Source organism: Triplophysa rosa, linkage group LG5, assembly GCF_024868665.1.
Source record: "Triplophysa rosa linkage group LG5, Trosa_1v2, whole genome shotgun sequence".
Taxonomy (NCBI): Eukaryota; Metazoa; Chordata; class Actinopteri; order Cypriniformes; family Nemacheilidae; genus Triplophysa; species Triplophysa rosa.
This window is the reverse complement of record NC_079894.1, coordinates 24,261,434-24,287,205: the sequence shown is the minus strand read 5'-3', so window position 1 is coordinate 24,287,205 and position 25,772 is coordinate 24,261,434. Positions and strand designations below refer to the sequence as shown.

General features: G+C 45.2%; 1 protein-coding gene across 2 annotated transcripts in view; it reads right to left on the bottom strand.

Annotated features, from left to right (window-relative positions):
- sema6ba (sema domain, transmembrane domain (TM), and cytoplasmic domain, (semaphorin) 6Ba) overlaps positions 1–25,772 on the bottom strand; it is a 172,967-nt gene that overhangs the window by 80,919 nt on the left and 66,276 nt on the right. For both annotated transcript variants that reach the window (XM_057333539.1, XM_057333540.1), the window contains exon 2: positions 18,084–18,207. In XM_057333539.1, the coding sequence (XP_057189522.1) occupies positions 18,084–18,207 (124 nt within the window). The remainder of the gene's footprint in view (positions 1–18,083; positions 18,208–25,772) is intronic.

The following is a 25,772-nucleotide window of genomic DNA, read 5'->3' as shown; positions in this document are numbered from 1 at the left end:
TTTTGCCGTCGCGCTGGAATTATCTCAACAACAGTGAGAAAAAAAACTGACAGAACACGTATTCAAGTACTTATCCTAGCACCTTCGCTAACACAAAAAGAAAACAAAACACTTACCTTCATAATCAAACAGGTACTGTTCAACGAAGAATTTGTATCCTTTCTCTAGCTTTGATCTTGTCGTTAGCGGAAATTTGTCTGCAAGACGTTGTACATCAACTAGACGTATTTGTGGCAGATGTGCAAGCCACTTGGCAAACTCCATTCTGAGGAGCTAGCGGAAGTAACTTCTTCTTCTTCTTGAGTTTTCCTGGCGGTTGGCAAATCAGTTTATAGGTGCATTACCGCCACCTTATGAACTGGAGTGCTAGCGGAAGTAATGATACACAGAACAGAAGATGCGTGACGTCATGTGAAAAGGGCGTATGGCCATGGACCAATGGTGGCTCGAGGGTGTTTACTGGCCAACACAAACTTTCCCGGAAATCGAGAATTCGAAATCAGGTCACAGACGGTCGTTTTTCGAATTTCGAATGTAGTATGCCGAGCCCATCACAGTGTGGAAAGTTGAGATGACAAGAGGTGAAAAGATTCTGCAATGGGAGGACACAAGAAACAAACTAAATATAAATGAGAGATGGATGAAAGTGACGCTAAACCACAGACAGGAATTTGTTCATCACTTTCCCAGAGATCTAGAAAAAAAAGGATAGGGCACTCATACAGTATATCACTGTCCAAAAAGAACTTCCCATAACCCCTGTTTGCAATGCAAAGAAACCGCATCTGAAGTAAATACTGTACCATCAAACACTGAATTTAAATGCAATGTTAATGCAGCACAGATGAGGCGTCTATGGATTTTCCGGGAATCACAAACAGTGACAGAACGATATATCAGTCACAGCCAATGATATTGAGTCATTTGTTGTGACTTCCCCTCACAAAAAAATCTGGGCTGCGTTTCCGGAAACCTTCTTAATGCTACGTTGTTCTTAAAGGTGCAGTTCTTAATTAACAGCGGCCACTAGCGTTGTATTATAGATTTGCCACGAATCGCTCAGTCCAAACACGACGGTGGCCACCACAGTACAAAAAGATGTCGTTCTCATGTTGACACAGGGAAGAGATTTTGCGGGCATTAGAAAGACTGTAGAAAGAGCTATGACTTATGTATTACATAAAATAAAAGGTTTGTGTATTTTAAGTTTAAAATGAAGGATAAAAGTCAGGCAGGAGCTAGGAGCTGCGCTAATATTATAAAGACTTTACAGCAGAGACAGGTTAGGATTAAGTTTTTTAGCAGATATGTACTCACAGATATCTATGGAGATACTTTACAGCAGAGAGACGTTGGAGAGAAAGATCATCTAAAAATCATCCCCGAGGAGGTTGCTTTGATTCGGATCAGTATGTGAGTAACATACTAACATACCAAGATATGTTGTTGTTGTAATATTAGCTGTGTGACGGAGCAGTTTTGAGCGTCATTGTTTATCTGGAACCGCTTTAATATTGTACTCGTCCAGATACTGGAGAGAGAGAGCGAGAGCGCGTTGGAGCTGAAACTGGAGAGTGAGCGAGAGTGCATTTTATTCTTTTACTCAATGATGAATAAACTTTCAGTTAATCTGCGGGTCACATGCGTTCCGCACCGGAGAGCGCAATCCGTACGGATCGCGGATCTTCCCGCGATCTGTTTCACCACGATACCGCAGCAGAGAAGAAGAGAAAACGCGCGTTGTAGAGTTGTTTGTCCATTTAGGGCTGCTGTACATAACATGACGGCGAATTCAATGTATGTAGGCCCGCTCTGTATGTAGATATACATAGTTTATTATTACAAACTTAATGGTTCATTACGTAAGGTCTTTATACACCTCTGAAGAAATAGTTTTGTATATTATATTGTATTTCTGTCAATAGATCCTCCTAAAAATGCCGTATTGTTCCTTTAAGTTATACCTTAAGCTGTACCTTATCGTTAATACGTGTTTCCTGAAACCTTCTTAACGCTATGTCATTCTTAAGTTATACTTTAAGCTGTACCTTATCGTTAATATGTGTTTCCTGAAACCTTCTTAGTTAAGTATATCTTCTGTAAGTCATACTTTCGTAAGGTTGGTCTGGATCACTCTTAGCTATACCTTATCGCCTTTGATGGTTCTTACCACTATGCAAAAAGCTTTTCTACATCGCAGTTTAATTTCACATATCAAATTTAATATAATAATTTAATATAAAATTATATTTAGTATAAAATTAACATTTTTACTTTAACTTAGTTTTAATTTTACAAATAAAATACTCGGGTTTAATACACTCAGTGTAGGCTATTGAAGTGTTTTCATGAATAAAATTGTCATACACTGATGGTTGTTAGCATTTTTAATTACAGCCTACGATCCCAAGGCACATCAGCTGGCAAACCATTTGACAGGAAAGGCGTAGTCTATATAAAGGGAATGAATGTTATGGGGAGTTTGGTGAAACTATGGCAGCGAGACAGCGAATAGTTGTCTTAAATCAAAGACGGCCTAGTCCCCTGGCTACCATGTCAGAAGAGAAAATTTCTATTTCAGTGAGCCCTGATAAATGCAATTTCTACTATTTCTAAAGTGTTTCTTTATAATAAACATTGTTTTCGCAATACTTTACCCACTCTATAACGCAAGATCAATCGATTCTCGAGGCATCGATATCAGCCTATTCAACACCATCGCCTAGGACAGCACATGCTAATGTCGCACTTAAGAAGGTTTACCTTAAGTAACCTCAAAAGGTACAGTTCGGGGAACACGCCTAGAAAAGGTATAACTTGAGTTAAGGTGTACCTTTAGAGTCTTCGTAGCGCGCTAAGAGACAACGTTATCGGGAAATGCAGCCCTGTTTATTAAGTATATCTAATTAAGGTATACTTCATTTAGTAAGTATACTAATATTAATGTACTACTTGTCTAACTGTAAGTGTAACTGTAATTTTTTTTAATACCATTACATACTACTGTACATAAATGGCACACTTTTTAATTGTAAGTGGTACAATTTTGAGTACAAAACAGATTTACAACATGTTTTATTTTTACTGTATAGAGCTGGTAGTTTACTAGTTCCCTTTCTGTCAGTCTCTTGACATTGGGGTTCGCTCTTGAGAACCTATCGCTTCCAAATATTTTAGAAAAGGCCAATGAAATTGGCGAATGAAATTTGCATGCCGGACTCCGCCCCCGGATATCTGGGTATAAAAGGGAGACGGCGTGCTGCATTCATTCACCTTTTGTTCTTCGGAGCCTTCACACGGTATCGACTTCGAGTCTTCAAACTCTACGCTGAATTAATGCTGGAATCTTACGACGTGGTGCAACGGACTGTCCCTTCCTGCAGCGACTTCCCCTGGGCGTCTCGGCAGTGCCAGAAGTGTTCAAGTTTTTTTCTCTAAAAGAGCAAATTTCTCCAGCGTGGCATGTCCCGCTGTTCTCGTGGGTGCAACACACTCATCGAGGTGGGGGACGGACACGATGTCTGCTTCCAGCATGCTGGGGAAGACGTTGTGGATATGTCCTGCCCACACTGCGGGCGGTTGACGATTCAGACGTTGCGTTCAGCAGGCGGCAGGGCCGTAGTCCTGCCGTCACGGAACGGGGAGCAGACGAGGTGGTGACTGAGTCCCGTGGGAACACAGCCACCACCTCGTCTGCTCCCCGTTCCGTGACGGCAGGACTACGGCCCTGCCGCCCGCTACGGCAAGCAGTGAGGGTGATATGAGGATTACTGTGAGCGTTAATCCGCCAGCAACTGGAGACGGTCCCACCGTCTTGTTCCTCAACCACGTATTCGGACATGGTGCGTGATGATGATGAGATGTCCCTTGCAGCATCGGGGGGGGGGACGTACTGCCATCCGACTTCAACGATTCCTCGGAGTTCCCTCCCTCGGGGGGTCGAGCCCAGAAAGAATCGGACGTCGAAATGTCAGCCATGCTTCCCCGGGCTGCCGTGAGCGTTGGGTTCAGTGCCCGGACTGCCTCTCCCAGCGCTCGCGGCTGGATACATGGTGCCTCGGGTTTGAGCGCGGCTCCAAGCCGCACCCACCCCCAGTGCCGTGTTTACTGGAGGTGCATGATGAACTTAGTAAGACCTGGAACACCCCCTTTCCGACGCGTCCACGTCAAACAAGTTCCGTCGCCCTCTCTTCCCTCGAGGGTGAGGCAACCTAAAGGATACGTTGATGTCCCCCAGGTGGAGTGTGCCACCGCGGTGGCAGGCGGCGGCCACCTGGGGGGCTCGACCTAGACTCCTGTCCAAAACATGTAGGGTTTCGGCATCCCTGGTGTCGAGAGCTTATATTGCTGCGGGCCAAGCTGCCTCCTCTATCCACGCTATGGCTCCTGCCAGGCTAAGGTGTTGAGAGAGCTCCACGAGTGTAAGACCGACCCAGCGCCTATGCAGAAACTCCACGCCGCCACCGACTTTGTTCTACAGGCAACCAAGGTGACCACGCGGGCGCTGGGTCGGGCGATGTCCACACTTGTGGTCCATGAGAGACACCTCTGGCCGAACCTTGCGCAGATGAGTAACGCCGAGAAGGTCCGCTTTCTCGACGCACCCATCTCGCAAGGGGGGGGGGGGCTTTTTGGTGATACTGTCGTGCAGCAGTTCTCGACAGTAAGGAAGCAGACAGAGGCTATCAAGCATATCCTCCCCCGCCGCGACTCGGCCACCCTCGGCCGTTGAGTCCCGTGCACCATCTGCTTCCCAGCAGCCCTGGTCCTCTTCGACGCCCTCCTGCTCCGGCGTCCCCCACTCAGGCAGCCCCTCGGAAGAAGACATCGAAGAGGAGACCACCACCCCATCAGCAGCCATGGCGAAAGCAGAAGTGGCCCTCATGGGAAGACACCAGGGAGATCGAGAATACCACTGGGCCCGACCCCAGCCATTCCATCGCTGGGTGGTTGATCTGGGACAGTTCCTGCCCCATCCCAACAGCCCTCTTCTAAGAGTTTTCTCTCTCTGTTTATCACAGCTGCTCTCACCCTCTACACGACGGTGGTTGTCAACTCAACGTTGCGTCACGGTGAGACCCAATGTCGAGGATAATCAGCAGGCCTCAGCACTCTCAGTCGACAGTGCGTTGTGCTACATTATCGCCAGGCAGGTAAGTCAGCAGAGCCGATCTCCTCTCCGGGGGCTTCCCCACTGCGAGGGATCCGCACTGCCAGCCATCGAACCACCCCCTGGGAGGTCGATGAAGCAGATCATACCCCCGGTCTCGGTCCCTGGGAGCCTGACTAGAGCCCCCAAACCGTCAAGGTGACTACGGGATACAATCCGTCTCGGCTACGCGATCCAACTCGCCAGACGCCCGCTCAAGTTTGGGGCATCCTCTCAACCTCAGTCAGAGGCAAGGATGCTCCCATGCTTCGGGCCAGGGTCGCCACCCCTCTGGCAAGCTATCGTGATCGTCCCTCTATCCGAGATGTTCAACGGGTTTTGCAGCCCGTACTTCATTGTCCCCAAAAAGGGGGGGTTGCTAGATCTGCGTACCCTGAACAGGCACCTACTCAAGCTGCTGTTCAGGATGCTCACGCAGAAGCGCATCCTGGCGTCTACCAGATGTCAAGATTGGTTCATGGCAATCGACCTGAAGGACGCTTACTTTCATGTCTCGCTTTCGAGGGCGGGCATATCAGTACAGAGTAGGGTTGGGAATCGTTTCAATTTTATCGATTCCAATTCCGATTCTGCTTATCGATTTCGATTCTTATCGATTCACAGTTTCGATTTCACAGTTGAAGTAAAACATTTAGATATCAACCTGTATGGTCATTTAGCCTGCTTATTGACTTGTTTGCTAAATATATTTATATATTTATGAGCACCGTTTTGTGTATATTTACACATAGAAACACACCTTTTCTGATTTATTACAATTTGTATTATCATAGTTGAACTACATCATGGTTAAACTGCAGTTACTATAATGCAACTATGGTTAATTTGTGATTCCTGTGCTTTAATGCAAATTCTATAGCTAAACTATGCTTACTATAGTAAAAAATATCGATAATTTTCATAAGGGTTTTTATTGAGATATCAGCAGATCATGCAACACGTGTACTTTTCTGAAAACATGCACACAGAAATTGATAAGAGGAATTCAAATTTTAATCTCAAGTATCCGATTCCTATTCCTTTCGATTCCGATCCGATTCCTAGCCTTTCGATTCCGATTCCAAATTGGAATTGATTTTTGATTCCCAACCCTAGTACAGAGTCCTCCCTTTTGGTCTGTCCCTGTCCCCACGAGTCTTCACGAAGATTGTGGAAGCTGGCCTCACTCCCCTCGGGGAGAGAGGTGTGCGGGTACTAAACTATCTCGACGACTGGCTCATATTGGCACACTCGCGAGATCTGTTGTGTACAAACAGGGACCTAGTGCTCCGGCACCTAGATCGATTGGGACCACAGGTTAACCGAGAAAAGAGCAAGCTCTCCCCTGTGCAGAGCATCCTCTTTCTCAGTATGGAACTCAACTCTGTCTCCATGGCAGCACGATTGACTACAGAACGTGCTCAGTCAGTGTTGAACTGTCTGATCAGCGGTCCCCCTGAAACAATTTCAGAGGCTCCTGGGCACATGGCATCCTCGGTGGGGGTGGTCCCCCTCGGGTTGATGCACATGCGACCGCTCCAACACTGGCTACAGAGTCGGGTTCCCTGGAGAGCGTGGCACACTGGCAGCAGGCGTATGGTCATCACGCCTCTCTACCGACGCACCCTAACCCCCTGGTCTTCAATGACCTTTTTGGCGGACAGGGGTCCCCCTAGGGCAGGTCTCAAGGCACGTCGTGGTGACAACGTTTGCCTCCCTGCAGGGTTGGGGTGCCATGTGCAACGGGCACGCAATGTCGGAGTGGTGGACGGGCCCCCACCTGCGTTGGCATACCAACTGCCTAGAGTTGTTGGCTGTGCTACTTGCACTGAAGGGGCTGCAGCCTCTCGTGCAGGGTAAGCACATGCTGGTCTGGTCGGACAGCACAACTGCCGTGGCATATATCAGTAGACAGGGTGGCATTCGCTCACGGTAGTTAACAATACTCGCCCGACGCCACCTCCTGTGCAGTCAGCAGGTGATCAGCTCCCTGCGAGCACAAATATCCCAGGCGACCTGAACCAGACAGCCGACGCGCTCTCTCGTCAGTCAACGCCTCGCGGAGAGTGGCGGCTCCATCACTGCGCAGTCCGGCTCATATGGGAGCAGTTCGGCCAGGCGCAGATGGACCTGTTGCCTCCCCGGACTCCTCCCATTGCCCGCTTTGGTACTCCCTGACCGAGGGACTCCTCGGCATGGATGCCCTAGCGCACAGCTGGCCGCGGGGCAAGTGGAAGTACACCTTCCCCCAGTGAGCCTCATTGCACAGGTCTTGTGCAAGGTCAGGGAAGAGGAGCATCAAGTGGTACTAGTTGCGCCCTATTGGCCCAACCGGACTTGGTTCTTGGAGCTAATGCTCTTGACAACAACTCCCCCCTGGCCAATCCCCCTGACGAAGGACCTGCTTTCCCAGGGGAAGGGCACGTTATGGCATCCCAGGCAGACCCCTGGAACTTCCATGTCTGGACGGGATGAAGAGATCCTGAGTGGCCTACCCCCTGCGGTGGTTGAGACCATCACTCAGACTAGGGCACCGGCCAAAAGGCGCCTCTTCTCGTCCTGGTGCTCTTCTTGAAGAGAAGACCCGCGGAGTTGCTCGATCGGGAACGTGCTGTCCTTTCCTCAAGAGAGACTGGAGAGTAACCTCTCCCCCTCCACACTGGGAGTGTATGTAGCCGCCACTGCCTCTCATCATGACCCAGTTGCTGGGAAGTCTCTGGGACAGCACAACCTGGTCATTAGGCTCCTAAGGGGTGTGAGAAGGCTACTGCCTCATCTGCGCTCCATACCCTCTTGCGACCTAGATGGCGGGCCTCAAGAGGCCCCCCCCTTTGAGCCCCTCAGAGATGCCGCTCTTTCTCACCTCACGATAAAGACGGCTCTCCTGATGGCGCTCACCTCCAAGAGGGTATGGGACCTACAAGCACCCTCCATGTCCACAGATTGCCTAGAACTCGGGCCCGATGATTCTCAGGTTATCCTGAGACCCTGGCCCGGCTACGTGCCCAAAGTTCCCACCACTCCCACTAGAGACCAGGTGGTGAATTTGCAGGCGCTCCCCACTGGGGAGGAAGACCCAACCCCATCCGTGTTGTGTCCAGTATGCGCATTGCGCCTGTACTTGGACCGCACGCAGAGCTTCAGAAGCTCTGAGCAGCTCTTTGTCTGTTTTGGAGGTCAGCAGAAGGGGAGGGCTGTCTCCAAACAGAGACTGGCGCACTGGATCGTGGATGCCGTCGCTACAGCATACCGATCTCAAGATCGCCCCTGCCCGTTAGGAGTGAGGGCACACTCCACTCGGGGTGTAGCCTCCTCATCGGCACTGGCTCAGTGCGCCTCTCTGGCAGACATCTGCAGAGCTGCGGGTTGGGCTACACCCATCACCTTCGCGAGGTTCTACAACCTCCGCGTGGAACCGGTGTCAGCCCGCGTCCTGCGGGGCAACATGTAGGACCGGCAGCCGGTAGGGCGTACGCCTGCGAAAGCATTTTTATACCCGGATATCCGGGGGCGGAGTCCGGCATGCAAATTTCATTCGCCAATTTCATTGGCCTTTTCTAAAGTAGTCGGAAGCGATAGGTTCTCAAGAGCGAACCCCATCTGTCGGCTCGACACAACGTCTCGTTCCCTCCATCAGGGAACTGAGGTTACATCTGTAACCAAGACGTTCTATACTTTGTTTCGATTACAAAGTATACTTTTACACCTATAGAAGTACACTTTTAGTACACTTGTAGTCAAAGTAATGAAAAAGTATTTAATAAGCAAGTCAATCAAAAGAGTTAACACAACTACAAGCCAAGTATATTTAACATGTTAACACCGTGTCTACACCGGACGCGGCGCCGCATCCGGTGTAGACACGGTGTTAGTCTTTTAATCTAGATACTCATTATACAATAAAAGTCAAGTATACTTAAGTGTAATTTAAAGTATTTCTTATAAGTAAATAAAGTATGTTTCTGAGATATTTCTGAATACCTAAAAATTTGACTAAAGTATATATTATTATTTTAACTTAAAAGAAGTATACTAGCAGCACACTTAAATATACTTTTTCTTCATAAGGGTCCGTATTGTGAAAGTTTACCAACAACTTCCCCAAAACAATATTCAAACCAAAACCTGCAAAATTGCCACGAATAAAAAAAGTTGTCAATTTTGAAAAAATCTTCAAAATAAATGTTCATTTAATATCTGCAAATTTGTGCACGTCTATTTGCTGTTGATAAATCTGCCAACTCCAATATCAACATCAGCCTTTGAAAAACATAACATTAAGTCGACAGAGAAAAAATGTCCTTACTGCCGGTAAAATACGCCCCAGTCCCCCTGCTGGAGACACATAAATGCTCACATGTATCACCAAAGAGTACACTAAAAAGAGTTGTTAGCAGTTCAAAATGCTTCTGCGCATTTCAGAAAAAGGAAATTGGTTGCAGAAAGGGAATTGAACACATTTAGAGCACAAATTAGGATTCAAAACTATTCAGGAACGTGTCCTCCAACCAACCTCAGTCTGTATCCTGTATTTGCTCCGGCCAGCCTGAGGACGCGGAGATATTTACAGTGAATGCTAATACTGTTTCTTACTGTTTGGACTAGCAATTAATAAGAAGTGTAGGATAGTGATATCGTTGCTTCTGGCTTGTTTTTGTGCCACCGGTTGTTTGGACACATTTCACAGGGTGTAAATGCTTTTGTGCATAGTAAAAAGGAATTAACTGCAGTTTCCTGTGGAAACCCTTAAAAAGGTCACATTATTTCACTTTGATTCGCACACACACATTATACTGCGCTGGCATCTCCGGGTGTGTATACTACACTGCGCTAGATAACCTTTAACCTTCGGTCTCTACTGAATCATTAGAGATGCATTAGAGGCTGTTCATCAATATCAATGATTCTGGCTCCATGGGACCTGTTGGGAATACAAGCCTCTCTCTCTCTCGCACACACACACACACACACACACACACAGACACACACAGGTTTGTGACCCTGTTCCAGCATCATGTTGAAAAGCTCATAGAAAGATCACAGCCATCTGGTGCGGTTCATACATCTGTGAACTGTGAAATGACTTAAAACAGGGAGACATGTCCACATCATGTGTCAGCCATATGTACATAAATATAGTCAACGTAACAGAATGGAACTGCTTGCATGATGGTCGTAGAGTGAAACATAAAAGCTTTAGCAAAGCAATAAATGAGGAGGCACAATAGTTGTGAATTACACAGACTTCAACTTCGAAGGAGTTCGACATTTCTAAAGCTCATTTTCAGTATAGAATTGAAATAAAGCTAGAAATAATAACAGCACTTATGTTTTTCTCGGTACTAAAATAAAGTAGTCTACCATTGCTATAGTAATTTCAGGTGCCCGTGACTTCTCTTCGTGAGCATCTATTAGGCGTCAGCAGGGTGTAAATGTACTCTGACTTGTAATCACATTTTTGTGGTTACAGAAACGTTGTTTGAAAGCTATAAAAATACTCCTTATTGATAGCAGGGCACAGTTAAATGCTTGATTTCTGACTGGCTGACAGACATTTTCAGTTCCAAACCGCTTTACAAAAATAGTTATTTTAAGCAGCCATACAGCCTACTATATAAAGTAGACCTGGAGAAAGACAAATACATTAAGTAAACAAAAGTATCATTTTGATTCGTTTAACTGTGATAAAATAACCCCTTACAAAACATGTATAATATAGCAAAAGTGTAACTATGTTTTTTGGCAGACTATAAGGTTTTACTACAAATACGATGGTTTAACTGTACAGGGATGGTTTTATGTCACAGGGATGTACCATTATTGTTTTGTGAGAGTATGTTTTTGTGAGAGTAACAGGGCTGACATGAATTGGGGGACATATCAAAATGATTCATATTTTATATTAAAATAATGTATACTAATGCCAAAACATTGCTTAACAACAGTGAGACTATACTATATATTTTTATATCAATCTATGCTCAGTTTTCAAATGAAAAGTCTTGCTAAAAAAAGAAAAATCATATCTAAGGACAGGCCAAAAACCTTACCCTTATCAGCATTAATGCCATTTTGGTTATTTAAAATAATATTTAATTTCATGTAATATTGAATAAATAACAGATAGTATTGGTAAGAGTGTAAATGGAGAAATTATTTGTAATTTTAGGGATGCAGAAAGCACCTGTTTTGTGGAATGACCCAGTTACTGTAGCAAAACCAAGGTTCATTTGTGGTTACCATGGTTTTATTTGTAGGAAAATCATGTTTAATTTTCATAAGGTACTGTTGTGAGGTCACATGTGTACCAAACCACCTGTAATGTAGCTAATCCAATCAGAACTTAGTGCTGGATGTCTCTCTCTGTCTCTCTTCTTACTGTTATAGTACAGTGCCCTCCACTATTATTGGCACCCTTGGTAAATATGAGCAAAGAAGGCTGTAAAAATAAATCTGCATTGTTTCTCATTTTGGTCTTTTATTTTTAAAATCTACAAAATTCCAACGTTTCATTGAAGGAAAACAATTTGAAGTAGGGGGAGTATCACATTGTAAAAAAAAATTCTCCCATACAAGTTTCCCATAATTATTGGCACCCTTGTTTTTAATACATTCTGCAACCTCAATTTATAAGAAAAACAGCTCTGAGTCTTTTCTTTTTCTTTTCTCAGGTTTGAGAATACATTGAGAGTCATCCGAGTCCATTCATCCATACAGAATTTCTCCAGATCCTTCAAATATTGGTGCTCCCACTTCGTCAGTTCATCCCACTCATTTTCTATAGGGTCAGGGAACTGGGATGGCTGTGGCAGGATCTTGATTTTGCGTTCAGTGACACATTTTTTTGTTGATTTGGATGTTTGTTTTGAACCAATGTGCTAATGGAAGATCTAACCATGACCCATTATAATATTTCTAGCAGAGAAAGTCAGGTTGTGCCATGTATCTGAACAAGATGTCCAGAACCTCTGGTATAAAAGTAGGTTCCCTTTCTGTCGGTCTCTCGACGTTGTGTCGAACCGACAGAATGGGGTTTGTCTTGAGAACCTATCATCTTCTGAGTATTTAGAAAAGGCCAATGAAAATTGGCGAATGAAATTTGCATGCCGGGCTCCTCCCCGGATGTCCGGGTATAAGAGGGAAGCCGGCGTGCTCATTCATTCACCTTTTGTTCTTCAGAGCCTACGCATCTGGTGAGCTTCTCTACGATCTGGGTGATCATTCTTTCTGCTGGAATCTACGACGTGGACAGCGGACGGTCCCTTCCTGCAGTGACTCTCCCCTGGGCGTCTCGGCAGTTCCGGAGGTGTTCGAGCAAAAATTTCCTTTTCTAAAAGAGAAAAAAAAAAAAAAGACGGTCCGCCGTCTTATTCCTCAATCACGTATTCGGACACGATGCGTGATGATGAGATGTCTCTTGCACCATCGGGGGGTGACGTACTGCCATCCGACTCCGACGATTCCTCGGGCTCCCTCTCTCGGGGGGTCGAGCCCAGGAAAAAGCGGATGTCGAGATGTCGGCCATGTTTTCCCGGGCCGCCGTGAGTGTCGAGCCGCAGCGGCCCCGCTCACCCCCCGCCCGTCGGGGGGCACGAGACCCGCACGCGGCCTCCCCGGAGGGTTCTCAACAGTAAGAAGCAGTCCTCCGTGCCACAACTCGGCCGCCTCGGCCGTCGAGTCCCGTGCACTGTCTGCTTCCCAGCAGCCCTGGTCCTCTTCATCGCCCTCCAGCTCTGGCGCCCCCCACTCAGGCGGCCCCCCCTGGAAGAGACAGCGAAGAGGAGACCATCGCCCCATCAGCAGCCGCGGGGCAGCGGCCGTCATGGGAACACCTCAGAGGGATCGAGGCTACCATTGGGCCCGACCCCAGCCACATCGCTGGGAAGTCGGATAGGGACGGATCCTGCCCCGTCCCTCCATCTGCTGGCCCCCTCCGGGGGGCTGGCGCCAACTTACTCTGAAAAAGGAGAGTTTCCTCTCTTTCTGGGTTACCACAGCCGCTCTCACCCTCTGCACGACGGTGAATGGCAAACTCGACGTTGCGTCATGGCAAAGCGCAATGTCGAGTATAAACACCAGCCCTCAGCACTCTCAGTCAGACAGTGCGTTGAGCTGCGCAGTTGCCAGGCAGGAAAAACGGCAGAGCCGATCTCCTCCCCGGGGGACCTCCCCCGGCAAGGAATCTGTACTGCTAGCCATCGAAACACCCTCCGCGGGGGCGATGATGCAGATCAGACCTCTAGTCCCCCTGTCACAGTTCTGGGAGCCTGGTCTCAGCTTCCCAGACTGTCAGGCTGGCTGAGAAAGACGATCCGTCTCGGCTACGCGATTCAGTCGCTACACGTCCACCCAAGTTCCGGGGCGTCGTTTTTACCTCAGTCTGAGGCAGGGATGCCCCCGTACTTCGGGCGGAGGTCGCCTCCCTTCTGGTGAAGGGAGCGATCGAGCCCGTCCCACCGGCCGAGATGTTCAGCGGGTTCTACAGACCGTACTTCATTGTCCCCAAGAAAGGCGGAGGGTTGCGCCCTATCTTGGATCTGCGTGTTCTGAACAGGCACCTACACAAGCTGCCTTTCAGGATGGTCACGCAGAAGCACATCCAGGCGTCCGTCAGGCGTCAGGACTGGTTCATGGCAATCGACCTGAAGGACGCGTACTTTCATGTCTCGATCCTCCCCCGACATCGGCCGTTCCGACGGTTCGCGTTCGAGGGACGGGCATATCAGTACAGGGTCCTCCCCTTCGGTCTGTCCCTGTCTCCACGAGTCTTTACAAAGGTTGTGGAAGCCCCGTAGGGAAGGAGGTGTGCGGGTACTAACTATCTCGACGACTGGCTCAAGTTTTGGCACACTCTCGAGATCTGTTGTGTACACACAGGGACCTGGTGCTCCGGCACCAAGATCGGAGGGGCTACAGGTCAACTGAGAAAAGAGCAAGCTCTCCCCGGTGCAGAGCATCCTCTTTCTCGGTAGGGAACTCGACTCTGTCCTCACGAGCGGCCCCGCTCACCCCCCGGGGGGGCGCGAGTCCCGCGACGAGGAAACCCGCACCCTCGCGGCCTCCCAGAGGCAGCGCGACTGACTAGCGTGCCCGGTCAGTGTTGAACTGCCTGAAGATCAGACAGTCAGCGGTCCCCCTGTAACAAGAGGCACCTGGGATACATGGCATCCTCGGCGGGGGTGGTCCCCCTCGGGTCGATACACATAAGACCGCTCCAACACTGGCTGCAGAGTCAAGTTCCTTGGAGAGCGTGGCACACCGGCAGCAGGCGTATGGTCACACGCTTTTCTGCCGACACACCCTAACCCCCTGGTCTCCATGACCTTCTTGCGGACAGGGGTCCCCTTTGGGATGCCTCCCTGCAAGGTTGGGTGCCGTGTGCAACGGGCAAGCAGTGTTAGGGCGGTGGACGGGCCCCCGCCTGCGTTGGCATTCAACTGCCTAGAGTTGTTGGTTGTGCTACTTGCATTGAGGACTACCTCTCGTGCAGGGAAGCACGTGCTGGTCCGGTCGGACAGCACAGCTGCTGTGGCGTATTCTTTTACTCACAGCAGCTAACATGACTCGCCCGACGCCTCCTCCTCTGGAGTCAGCAGGTGATCAGCTCCCTGTGAGCCACACACATCCCAAGCGTCCTGAACCAGACAGCCGATGCGCTCTCTCGTCAGTCGACGCCTCGCGGAGAGTGGCGACTCCCTCCCCGTGCAGCCGGCTCATTTGGGGGCAGTTCAGCCAGGCACAGGTGGTCCTGTTGCCTCCCCGGACTCCACCCATTGTCCGCTTTGGGACTCCCTGTCCGAGGTACCCTCGGCACGGATGCCCTTGCGCACAGCTGGCCGCGGGACAAGCGGAAGTACGCTTGCCCCCAGTGAGCCTCATTGCACAGGTCCTGTGCAAAGCCAGGGAAGAGGAGCATCAAGTGGTACTAGTTACGCCCCTTTGGCCTAACCAGGACTTGGTTCTCGGAGCTGAGGCTCTGACAACAACTCCCCCCTGGCCGCTCCCCCTGGGCGGACAGCTTCCCCAGGGGAAGGGGCACGTTACGGCATCCCAGGCAGAACCTGGGCTCCATGTCTGGACGGGACGAGGAGATCCTGAGTGACCCACCCCCGGTCCGGTTGGGACGTCACTCAGGCTAGGGCTTCGGCCACTGGGCGGCTATACGCCCATAGGTGGTGCCTCTTCTCATCCTGGTGCTCTTCTCGGCGAGAAGACCCGCGGAGTTGCTCGGTCGGGTACGAGCTGTCCTGTCCTCAAGAGAGACGGGGAGTAACCTCTCCCCCTCCACACTGGGAATGTATGTAGCCTCTACGGCCGCTCATTATGACCCAAGTGCTGGGTAGCCTCTGGGACAGCACGACCTGGTCATTAGGTTCCTAAGGGGTGCGAGAGGGTGACCACCTTACCCGCGCTCCGTACCCTCTTGCGACCTAGGTGGCGGGCCTCAAGAGGCCCCGCCCCCTTCGAGCCTCTCGGGGTTGCCGCTCTTTCTCAGTCTTGATTAAGACGGCTTTCCGCATGGCGCTCACCTCCAAGAGGGTAGGGGATCTACAAGCACCCTCCGTGTCCACAGATTGCCTAGAACTCGGGGCCGGGATTCTCACGTTATCTTGAGACCCCGCCCCGGCTACGTGCCCAAGGTTCCCACCACTCTCCCGAGAGACCAGGTGGTGAACCTGCAGGCGCTCCACACCGGGGAGGAAGACCCAACCTATCCGTGTTGTGTCCAGTACGCGCACGGCGCCTCTACTTGGACCGGACGCAGAGCCCAGAAGCTCTGAGCAGCTCTTTGTCTGTTTCGGAGTTCAGCAGGAGGGCTGTCTCCAAACAGAGGCTGGCACACTGGATCGTAGATGCCTTAGGGCATACCGATCTCTTTCGCCCCTGCCCGTTGGGGGTGAGGCACACCCCTCGTGGCTGGCTCAGGGCGCCTCTCTGCCAGACATCTGCAGAGCTGTGGGTTGAGATATGCCTAACAACTCCGTGAGGTTCTAATACCTACGCGCGGAACCGGTGTCAGCCCGCATCCTGGCAAGATGTGGGACCGGCAGCCGGTAGGGCGTACGCCTGCGGAAGCCCTTCCCCCTCCGGGGGGAGCAGTGGCAATCCCGCCTCACTTCTTTCCCCTCGGGTAAAGAACAGGCATTCCATCCATCATTAAGCACCCTTCCAGGGGACAGGCTGGGCAGAGCAGCGCTGCCCCCTTAGGCCGGGGAACAGTTGAGTTATCTCCCACATAGCTCTAACCGGACCTAGTGCTCCAGACGTGGTAACACCCCCTCCGTGGGCTGTTCCGTCTGATGTATCTTCATGAATGGTTCCCAACTTGGCAACCCATGACCTCCCCAGGTGGACTCCCACCTTGCGGTTAACTCCTGCAGTCCGCACATTCCTCCCATGAGTTCTCCCCTGATGGTGAGACCATGTGGTGTCTCCACTAATTCCTCCCTACGGTAGGTAGTGGCCTCTGCAGCGTTTTTCCCCCAGCGGGAATAATGCTTACCCAGTGGCCCATACGGTGCCGGGCGGCTTCTCGCCATTTAGAGAATTAGGCCTCCGCCCGTGACGGCCGGCGTTAGGGGGCTTCCCAACTTTTTGTGGAAAGCTCTGGGTCCCCCTTCCTCTCCACTGGAGGGTCATAATTTCGCGTTAGCGTCTTCGTCTGACTCGCCCAGACCAGTCAATGTCGCTCCGCAGAGATTGTGACACGGCTCAGTGCTGTGGCGTTTTCCATAGGAACCCCATTCTGTCGGTTCGACACAACGTCGAGAGACCGACAGAAAGGGAACGTCTTGGTTACGGATGTAACCTCGGTTCCCTGATGGAGGGAACGAGACGTTGTGTCCCTCATGCCACAACACTGGCCGCCCACCCCAGCGGTCGGGGGAGGATGCTTTAGGCTCCTCAGACCAAAGGTGAATGAATGAGCACGCCGGCTTCCCTCTTATACCCGGACATCCGGGGAGGAGCCCGGCATGCAAATTTCATTCGCCAATTTTCATTGGCCTTTTCTAAATACTCAGAAGATGATAGGTTCTCAAGACAAACCCCATTCTGTCGGTTCGACACAACGTCTCGTTCCCTCCATCAGGGAACCGAGGTTACATCCGTAACCAAGACGTTTTCTTTTATTCTTATTTAATTTTTCTGACACTAAAATCTGCTATTGTCCATCTGATCTTTGAAGAGTCTTTGGCCACTCAAATTCTTCTCCGCTCAGTGCAGACAATAGACACACATTCTCTTTCAGGCAGATTTGCAACATATCCAGTCCATTAAAACGTCTTATTTATTGCCCTGATGTTGGAAATGGGATTTTTTATTATTTCAACCATTTCCTTTTAAATCCACTTTCTATTTTGTGTAGCTCAACAATCTTTTGCTGTTTTCTATATTCTATACTATATTCTTTGGTTTTACCCATTGTGATGAATGATTCAGGGGGTTTGGGCTTTGTGTTACTTAATATTATTCTCTTGTGAGACAAGAAATCATGACTGGACAACATGTTTCTAGTCACCTTGGTGTGCTCAGAAAATGTAAATATTAATACTTGGGAGATATTTTTCTCTTAAGAATTTCTAGGGGTGCCAAAAGTTGTGGCCATGGTGTGTTAAAGAAAAGAAAACATTCACAATGTGATATTCCCCCCACTTCAAATTGTTTCACATGAATTTTGGAATTTTGTAGGTGTTTTTAAATAAAATATCAAAAGGAGAAACAATGTAGATTTATATTTACAGCCGTCTTTGCTCATATTTACCAAGGGTGCCAATAATATATCTGTGATTTGTAACCCAAAGCTTTGTATGTAGTTCGGCTTATTGTCTTTAACATACCTTAAAAATGTAATACAGGCATTTTAGATAAAAAATACACTGCAGATTTTTTTTTAAATACTACATTGTAATTGGGGAGGTGGGTGTGCACTTACCCTCAGCAGGGGCGGAGATTAAAGGACCAGGTTCCTCTGGAAACGAACAGGCAGCCAATTGGAGGACAGCAAAAATCCATAAGAAGAAGGGGGTCAGGGTCGCCATGGCAGCGACACACTGGAGCTATGAAGACGAGAGAAGAGAAATTATGTTAAGTTACAGTATAGAAACATTGAAAGTGAGCATGCATAAAAGCTTTATTGAAAGACCTGGCGAACTGCTTTTATTTTACTTTGTAAGGAAGCATACTATTTAAAATAGAATCTTGAAATTTAATTGAAGCACTCTTTATGGGCACCAATACACAACATTTAGTGCTTCTCACCAGCTCAACCTGATCTCATGATGAGAATTTGTAACAATTGTAAGGTGTGAGGTGGCTATTTCCTATGAATTTATAAAAAATGAATTGTACGACTATTAAAAAAACAATAATGAAGCCCCACCACTAAACCTAACATCCCTGTTGTAAAGGCAGAGCGTATCAAAATTTACTAATGAGATCAAACAAATTCAAAAGAATTAACCACCTCAAAAAACATAAAAAAAAACATATTTTCCAAATGCATAAATGTAAATTATTCATCATACACAAGAGTGCAATCCTGTATAAGACAACCTGAGAAGTCTGATGCCTTCTTTCAGTTCATTCGATTTTCAAAAGCATGTCCAACCGACTCCACACGACTGTGAGGCCAAACAGAAGTTGTGACATCTGACATTTATTTAAGCATTTTATGAGGAAACTAATTCTTACAGAAACCACAATACCTGTCTACGAGGCAAAGCAGACTTTCACGGTTTTAATGGGTGTTAGAAAAGCGTACGAGCGAGTGTAAGTGGGACATAAAACCGTTTAACAAAAGCTTTCATCTCAGACAATCAGTTCTTCCTTCAGACAGAAACCAGATGAGAGTTCTGGAGCAGACAACCCACAATTACCGCCGAGTCCCGAGACCACACGCACACTCAAAGACACGCTGCAATTCATCTTGAGCACCTTCTCCATTCAGTCTACAGGAGAAGGAGTGACCGGCCACTAAAGAGGAAGGAAGACAATGATCCAACCATCTGCTCTTTTCATTTCCACGCTCATTTTTCAGCATGCCCCTTTCTTTTTCTTGCAGCGTGATTGCTGTAATTGGATAATTTATGACAGCATGTCAGTCCTAATTATTTCAGTATATTAGTGACACAAACACACGTGGCAGCGAATAAGGACCGAACAACATGGATGAAGATGGAGGACTTGCAGATCTTACAGAGCCCGACCACCTGCCCAAGTCTGGTGCAGTTCTTTGGCACAAACTACTTATAATCATATCAGAGTTTGCTGTTTTGAGAACGATCTCACCAATTTTATTTAGGAATGCCATCTGAGACTGTAAAAAGAGATTATCAGTAAAACTTAATAAAGTGATTTAATCTGTATCGTACAGAGGCGTTTTATGACACGAACCGTAAGCGTTTCGTCTCAGCGGATTGGGTTTTTATCATCAACAAAGAAGTTTCTCCATTACGCCCCTCAACTTTCAACAGGTCTCGAACAAAACATTTATTATCACTTAAATGAGATGAAACAATGAATGATGTGATTAAGATGGTCCTTTGGGACGGGCAGAGAGAAGATGAATAGATCAGAGAAAGAGAGAGAGGGAGACGGCAAACTAATTGAAAGGATCTGAATGCCTTGGGTGTAAAGTTTCAAAATTAATATCATGCCTGTTGAGGCTTCAAATTCATAAGCCTGAAATCATTCTCGAAGGCTTTAGTGAGAGAATTAATTACTCCATTAACTCATGCAAACAAAATGTTTATCCACAGCAGACAATGCAAACAAGACCGCCAAACACAATATTGTAAAAGAGTCATATAAAGTTTCTTATCTAAAGTGAGTGTTTGGCATCAATATTTATCTTGCTCATATTTTGGGTTAGAACAAACAGTTTAACAAATTCTGGTGTATAACCCTATACACTGTTTGTGCTATAGACCACTTCAGAAGACGTAAACAAAGGAACTTTCTGTTTCAGGCTTTTCACACTGCACAAATGTTTGAACAAAATGCAATCAACAAAACATTTATAACCAAATCTAAATATTTTTTTAAGATTTAATTATATATGTAAGATTTAAATAATATATTTTTTTATTAAATTATATATGAAAGATTTAAACAATAAATAAAAATGAATCCGGAAGTGCTTCTGGATTAGTGTTTACATTTTGCGAAGTGGTCTATAGACATGAGTGGTCGTATGGCTTGAGGAGAGGTGTGCTATGACCCAACAAACTGACGGACTATTTTTGCCTTGCGAGTGATAAAATGGAAAAATGTTATACACTGATGGATAGACCCGAGTCACAACTACAGACTTGAAGGTGATCCAAAAACATCATTAGATTTATACACAATCCACAATCCGTCTGTTGCAACAACTTTAGTCATAAATATTTAGTCATAGAAAATAAACTATTTTTTTAAGTACAGTATATGCATTTTTAGGAGTATAATGTGTATATTACAACAACAATCATAATAGTAAAAGAAAAATATAGACAAATATAAAATATAAAAAAATAAAAGAAATGTAATGTTAGTAGTAAAATAAAATTCCTAATAAAAACAGTAACAGTAATAATACCATTCATGAATGTTAGTATAAAACACATTTTTTTCCAAATAAAAGGTACATTTAAAACAACATTTCACCCAAAAAATGAAAATTCTGTCTTCATTTACTCACTGTTCCAAATCTGTATCCATTCTTTGTTCTCATGAACACAGAGAAAGATATTAGGACGAATGCTTGTAACCAAACAGTTGGCCACCATTGACTACCACAGCAGGAAAAATTACTTTATAAATGTCTTTGTTCTGTTGAACACAAAAGAAGATATTTTGAAGAATGTGGGAAAGCAAACCGTTCTGGGGCACTTTTGACTACCATTGTCAGTTGGTGGCCAAGAACTGTTTGGTTACAAGCATTCTTCGAAATATCTTTCTCCGTGTTCATTAGAACAAAACATTTGGAACTATTCGAGAGTGTGTATAAATGATGACAAAATTTTTATTTTTAACTGTTCCTTAAAAAAACAATCATTGCTATTATACAACCTTTTTTGTACACTTACAACTAAAAACAGACTGTACCTCTACAACATTTATGTAAATGACTGGATAAACTCTTTACATGAGATGAGTAAAAAATGCTACTTACAGGTTTCGGGTTCCCTATCAGATCCAATGTATGTGTCACATTGTAACGGGTTTACAAACAGTCTGGGCTGAAATGTAGATCACATCCATGCATATTTCCAAGCAATTTTTTGTTATTTAGTTTTGTTCTGGATGAACGGTGGAAGGTCTGTAGACTCTGAAAGCCTTTTAAAGTGCATCAAACCCTTCATTTAAAAAGAGCAAAGAAAATCCACGATGTGATCCCTTTAAGCTCACAGACAGTGTGTGTCTGTCTGTCTGTGTGTGTGTGTGTGTGTGTGTGTGTGCGTGCGTGCGTGCGTGCGTGCGTGTGTGTGCGTGTACGCGTGTGTCCTTATGTTTACAGGCTGTATATGGGGGGACACTAAAAGGGACTGGTGGGCACATGCAGCCCCTAAATGCCCCACTATATTTCCCAAAGAACCATCCATTGTCCAGAGCCCTCAAACCCCTCTCTCTCTTTAATCTCCCTCACCCCCCATTCCACTCCAGTCTTAACCCCTGTACCCAGAGGAAAGGTCAAAGGTCAGGATAGGTATCCTCCCACTGGGTCGTGCACAGCAGAACACGTCCCTCATACAGAACACGTCTATAATTTGGTTTAGGGAGGTCGTGACCAAGCCAGAGACACATTAAGTTTTGTGATAGCTCTAAATTGAACCTAATAGGCAGTGATATCACCTCAATTGTTCCTTGTTAATGGAAACACACACACCTCACAAACTCTCTCACTTCCTTCCTTTAACAGACTGAGCAACGAGAGCTGAATAACACTGAACGGGTCCAAGTCTCTGTTGGCAGGCTAACAGTGCTAACAGCCGTGACAATGAAAGCTTTAAACAGCAGTCTGAGACACCAGGGATGGAAATCCCTTTAAAATGCCTGTCGAGGGCAAATGACGTCACAACTTTTCCAGAAAACAATGTGAGGAATGTTGCTGAGGTTAACCCTGCCTATTGTCCGCTAAACTGAGAAACTCACAAGTGACTTGAGATTCAGCATACTATACTGTATATCAACTTTTACAATAACTTTCTTTGAAGCTGCAGTCCATAACTTTTTTGCAACAAAGTTTCTGCCATGTACAAAAGTAATTTGTGTTTAACCGTCTCATTTATTTATGCCAGTTTACATCATAATCTTATGAGAATCTAAAGTCATTTTTGTCATTTACTATTTTCTACATAAATCATCCATAATGTAAATGACATTCTGTGAAAATATAATCTTGATATCTTTAATATTGACTGTCAAAGTTTGAAATCAATGCTTAGGAACCCATATTCAATTTTTTATGTGTTTTATGTGTAACATCATTAATTTAAGTATTTAAAAATCATTTAATCATCAATATAATCAATTATAGCAATAAACGCACACATTATCTATTTTAGCCAATTTTATGGCTATGACTATTTAGATGCTTCTAATCTCATAACTGGATTATCCGACTTTAGCCTGGATTTCTCAAATGGGGTTACAATTTATACTGTAAATTGACAATTCTGTTGGAAATGACATCCACGTGGGTTGACGTTCATTTGACGTCAACCTACATAAAGGTAAATACTGTACATATACCTGCAATTTTATGTTTTAAACAGATATGGCGATAGAGAGGCAAAAGTTACGGACTGCAGGGCAATAACGTAAAAAATGATTTAACTGTTAGATATAATGTGACAAATAAAACTTGATGAACACTGATAAAAGATATTGTGGCGTTTGTCAAGTGTTTATTTAGCTTTAGCTGCAGTTCTGTGATTCCAAAGATGAAGTGCTGTGGAATCACAGATGCCAAGTTCTGTACAATGTAAGTTAACTATCTTCTTCTTGACATATTAAAACTAGCCTCAAATCCCTGCTTAAAATTTCAAGATGCCCAGAATCTGATGGAGCGTTTCATCTTTGGACTCACAGAACTGGTACAACTAAAGCTAAATAAACACATGAAAAACAGCCAAGACCAAAATATATTTGCCCTCTGGAAAATAACAACAATCCCCTTCTGTTTATTTGCTTAACACAGAAAAAGTCTGAAATCTTCGAAAACACCTCTCTCGCAGGTCAAGAAGTCCCAGATTAACATTTGTCAGACAAATAAAACAAACTACTGCGACTGGCACACCGACATCCCGCTGTCCACAAACAATCTGGAGAGTGCAGGACAGCGTTCAAACACAAACCAGGAGACCTCGATATTTTCCTACGGCGTCCCCCCGAGACTCCTTCCCGTGCCTCCATAAATACACACAGGATGTCATATCTCAGGCTTCTCTCTGCACGCTCCAGACTCTCTGCTGGTGACCTCTTTACATGGTCTGTGGTGAGATTTAACGCTGTGGAAACAAGCCCAACTCTGTGTTGGATAAAGAAGGAACCCTTGTTCTTGTTTTTTTAATGAAGGCATAATGGATAGAGTGAGATGGCCTGGTGAGATATCACAGATGGGGAAAAAGAGTGTAACAACAAGAACAAGGTTACGATACGAGCAGTGGACAGGATCAGATTAAACCACACAGTGCCATGCACTTTCTCTAGCCGCAGTAAAATCTTAAACTTAGATTTGTATACTGTCTGTTGTGTCACATATTTCACCATGTTAAGTCAGTGTGCAGACATTATTTTTTTCTATTTAGTCAACTTCATTTAACCTTTGCATGATGTTTGTGTTTTTGTTACAGGTTTTTAAATCAATACATATTTTTGCATAAATATAAACATTTATGCAAAAAGTATTTACAGAAGGTAACTTAATCCCAAATTGGCAACATAGACAGTATATGGTTAATATTTATATATATATAGCTTTTAAATCACATTTTTTATTAAAAGATGCTATTTGGTTTTGTATAAAAGTGTCGGAAAACCATAAAAACCTATGATATGGGTGAAAAAAAACATGCTTTTTATCTTAATAACTAAAAATATATATATATTTTAAGCAAAACATTGACATTTTTAAAATAGATGAAAATCAAGCATAAAATGCTCACATTATTATCTTATACAGTATAACCACAAAGAAAAATAAACAAATAAGTAATACAATTACAAAAGCACATAAAGTTGCTAAAAAGTAAACAAAAATTAACATAGAAACTAAAAATATAAAAAGCTAATTCAAAATAATACTAAAACTACAATAAAACTGAAAAAGAGACTATAATAACTCTGGTTTGGAGACTAGTTGCCAAAATATTGAATCCAGGAAAAATAATCCAATGAATCAGTTATGATTTCCATATTTTCATTAATCACATATATTTTGTACAAATTTACATATAAAAGATCTAAGAACATTACGAAGAAAATGTACAAAGCAACAAAAAATGAAAATTCTGCAATCACTCACACGCCTGTCATTATAATGTCTGTATGACTTTCTTTCCTCTGCAGAACCCAAAATAACATCCATTATATCAGGTCAAGAGATGACTTTTATGACAAACGACTTTAATGCTCATAAAGTCCTCAACAAAATCAGTAAGATGTTAGAACACATGTGCAGCTCACTAGTTACTTTCCAAGTACTCATAAAGGAATCGCATGAAAGGAACATTGGTTCTGAAGAACACAAGCGTTATGATGACAAAGCTGACTAAACTAAATGGGGTGTTATCCTGCTCTACCTACTGATTCAGATTTATTCATTAATACGTTTTTCAATATGAATCATCAGTGTTCAGAATGTCAAGCTGTGGATGTGACGGGTCACTGTGATGAGCTCATCACAATTCTCTCTACCACAAGTCTCTCACCTCCTGCTGGAGTCCAATACATTCATAATACACTCATAAATAGAGATGGGTGGAGGCACAATTAGATAATGTGACTAGGGAGAGGAAAGTTTATAGATGTGAATGAAACACTAATAAGTACTAAAAATGTACAACGGTTTCCTGCTGCTTCTTGGAGAGTGGTGTGCTATTAGTTTTCTAGGTGATCAGACTTAAAATGTTCGCCTTACAGACAATAAAACAAGACGAATAAGACCTATATTAAAAATCTTAAATCACGAGTCCTAGGGATGGGCTACTTCAACAAACCACCCAAAAACCCCAAGCAACTATATGACAACCATTTAAAACACCTCAGCAAACACATGCAGTATAACCAAAGTCTATTTTAAGAAAAACATCCCAACTGAAGGCCAAATTTCCACCATTTTCCAATTGAAGGACATTGCTTGGTTCTTTCCATCATACACAAGACCAAAGAATGTAAACAAAACACTCTGGACGTGACATGGCTCTTTTTGTACAAATACTATCTTTGATATTACTTTTGGACATCTAAAACATTTTCTTTAAAATACTTTGAGATAAAAAACCGCAACATTTACGGCAATCTTACAGTACCATGGTACACATGATACCACAGTATTACTATGAGATACAATCGCTGTACCTTACAGTGGCGTAACTTTGTTTTGAAAAGTGGTGGGGACAAAGACGATAAAAACAAT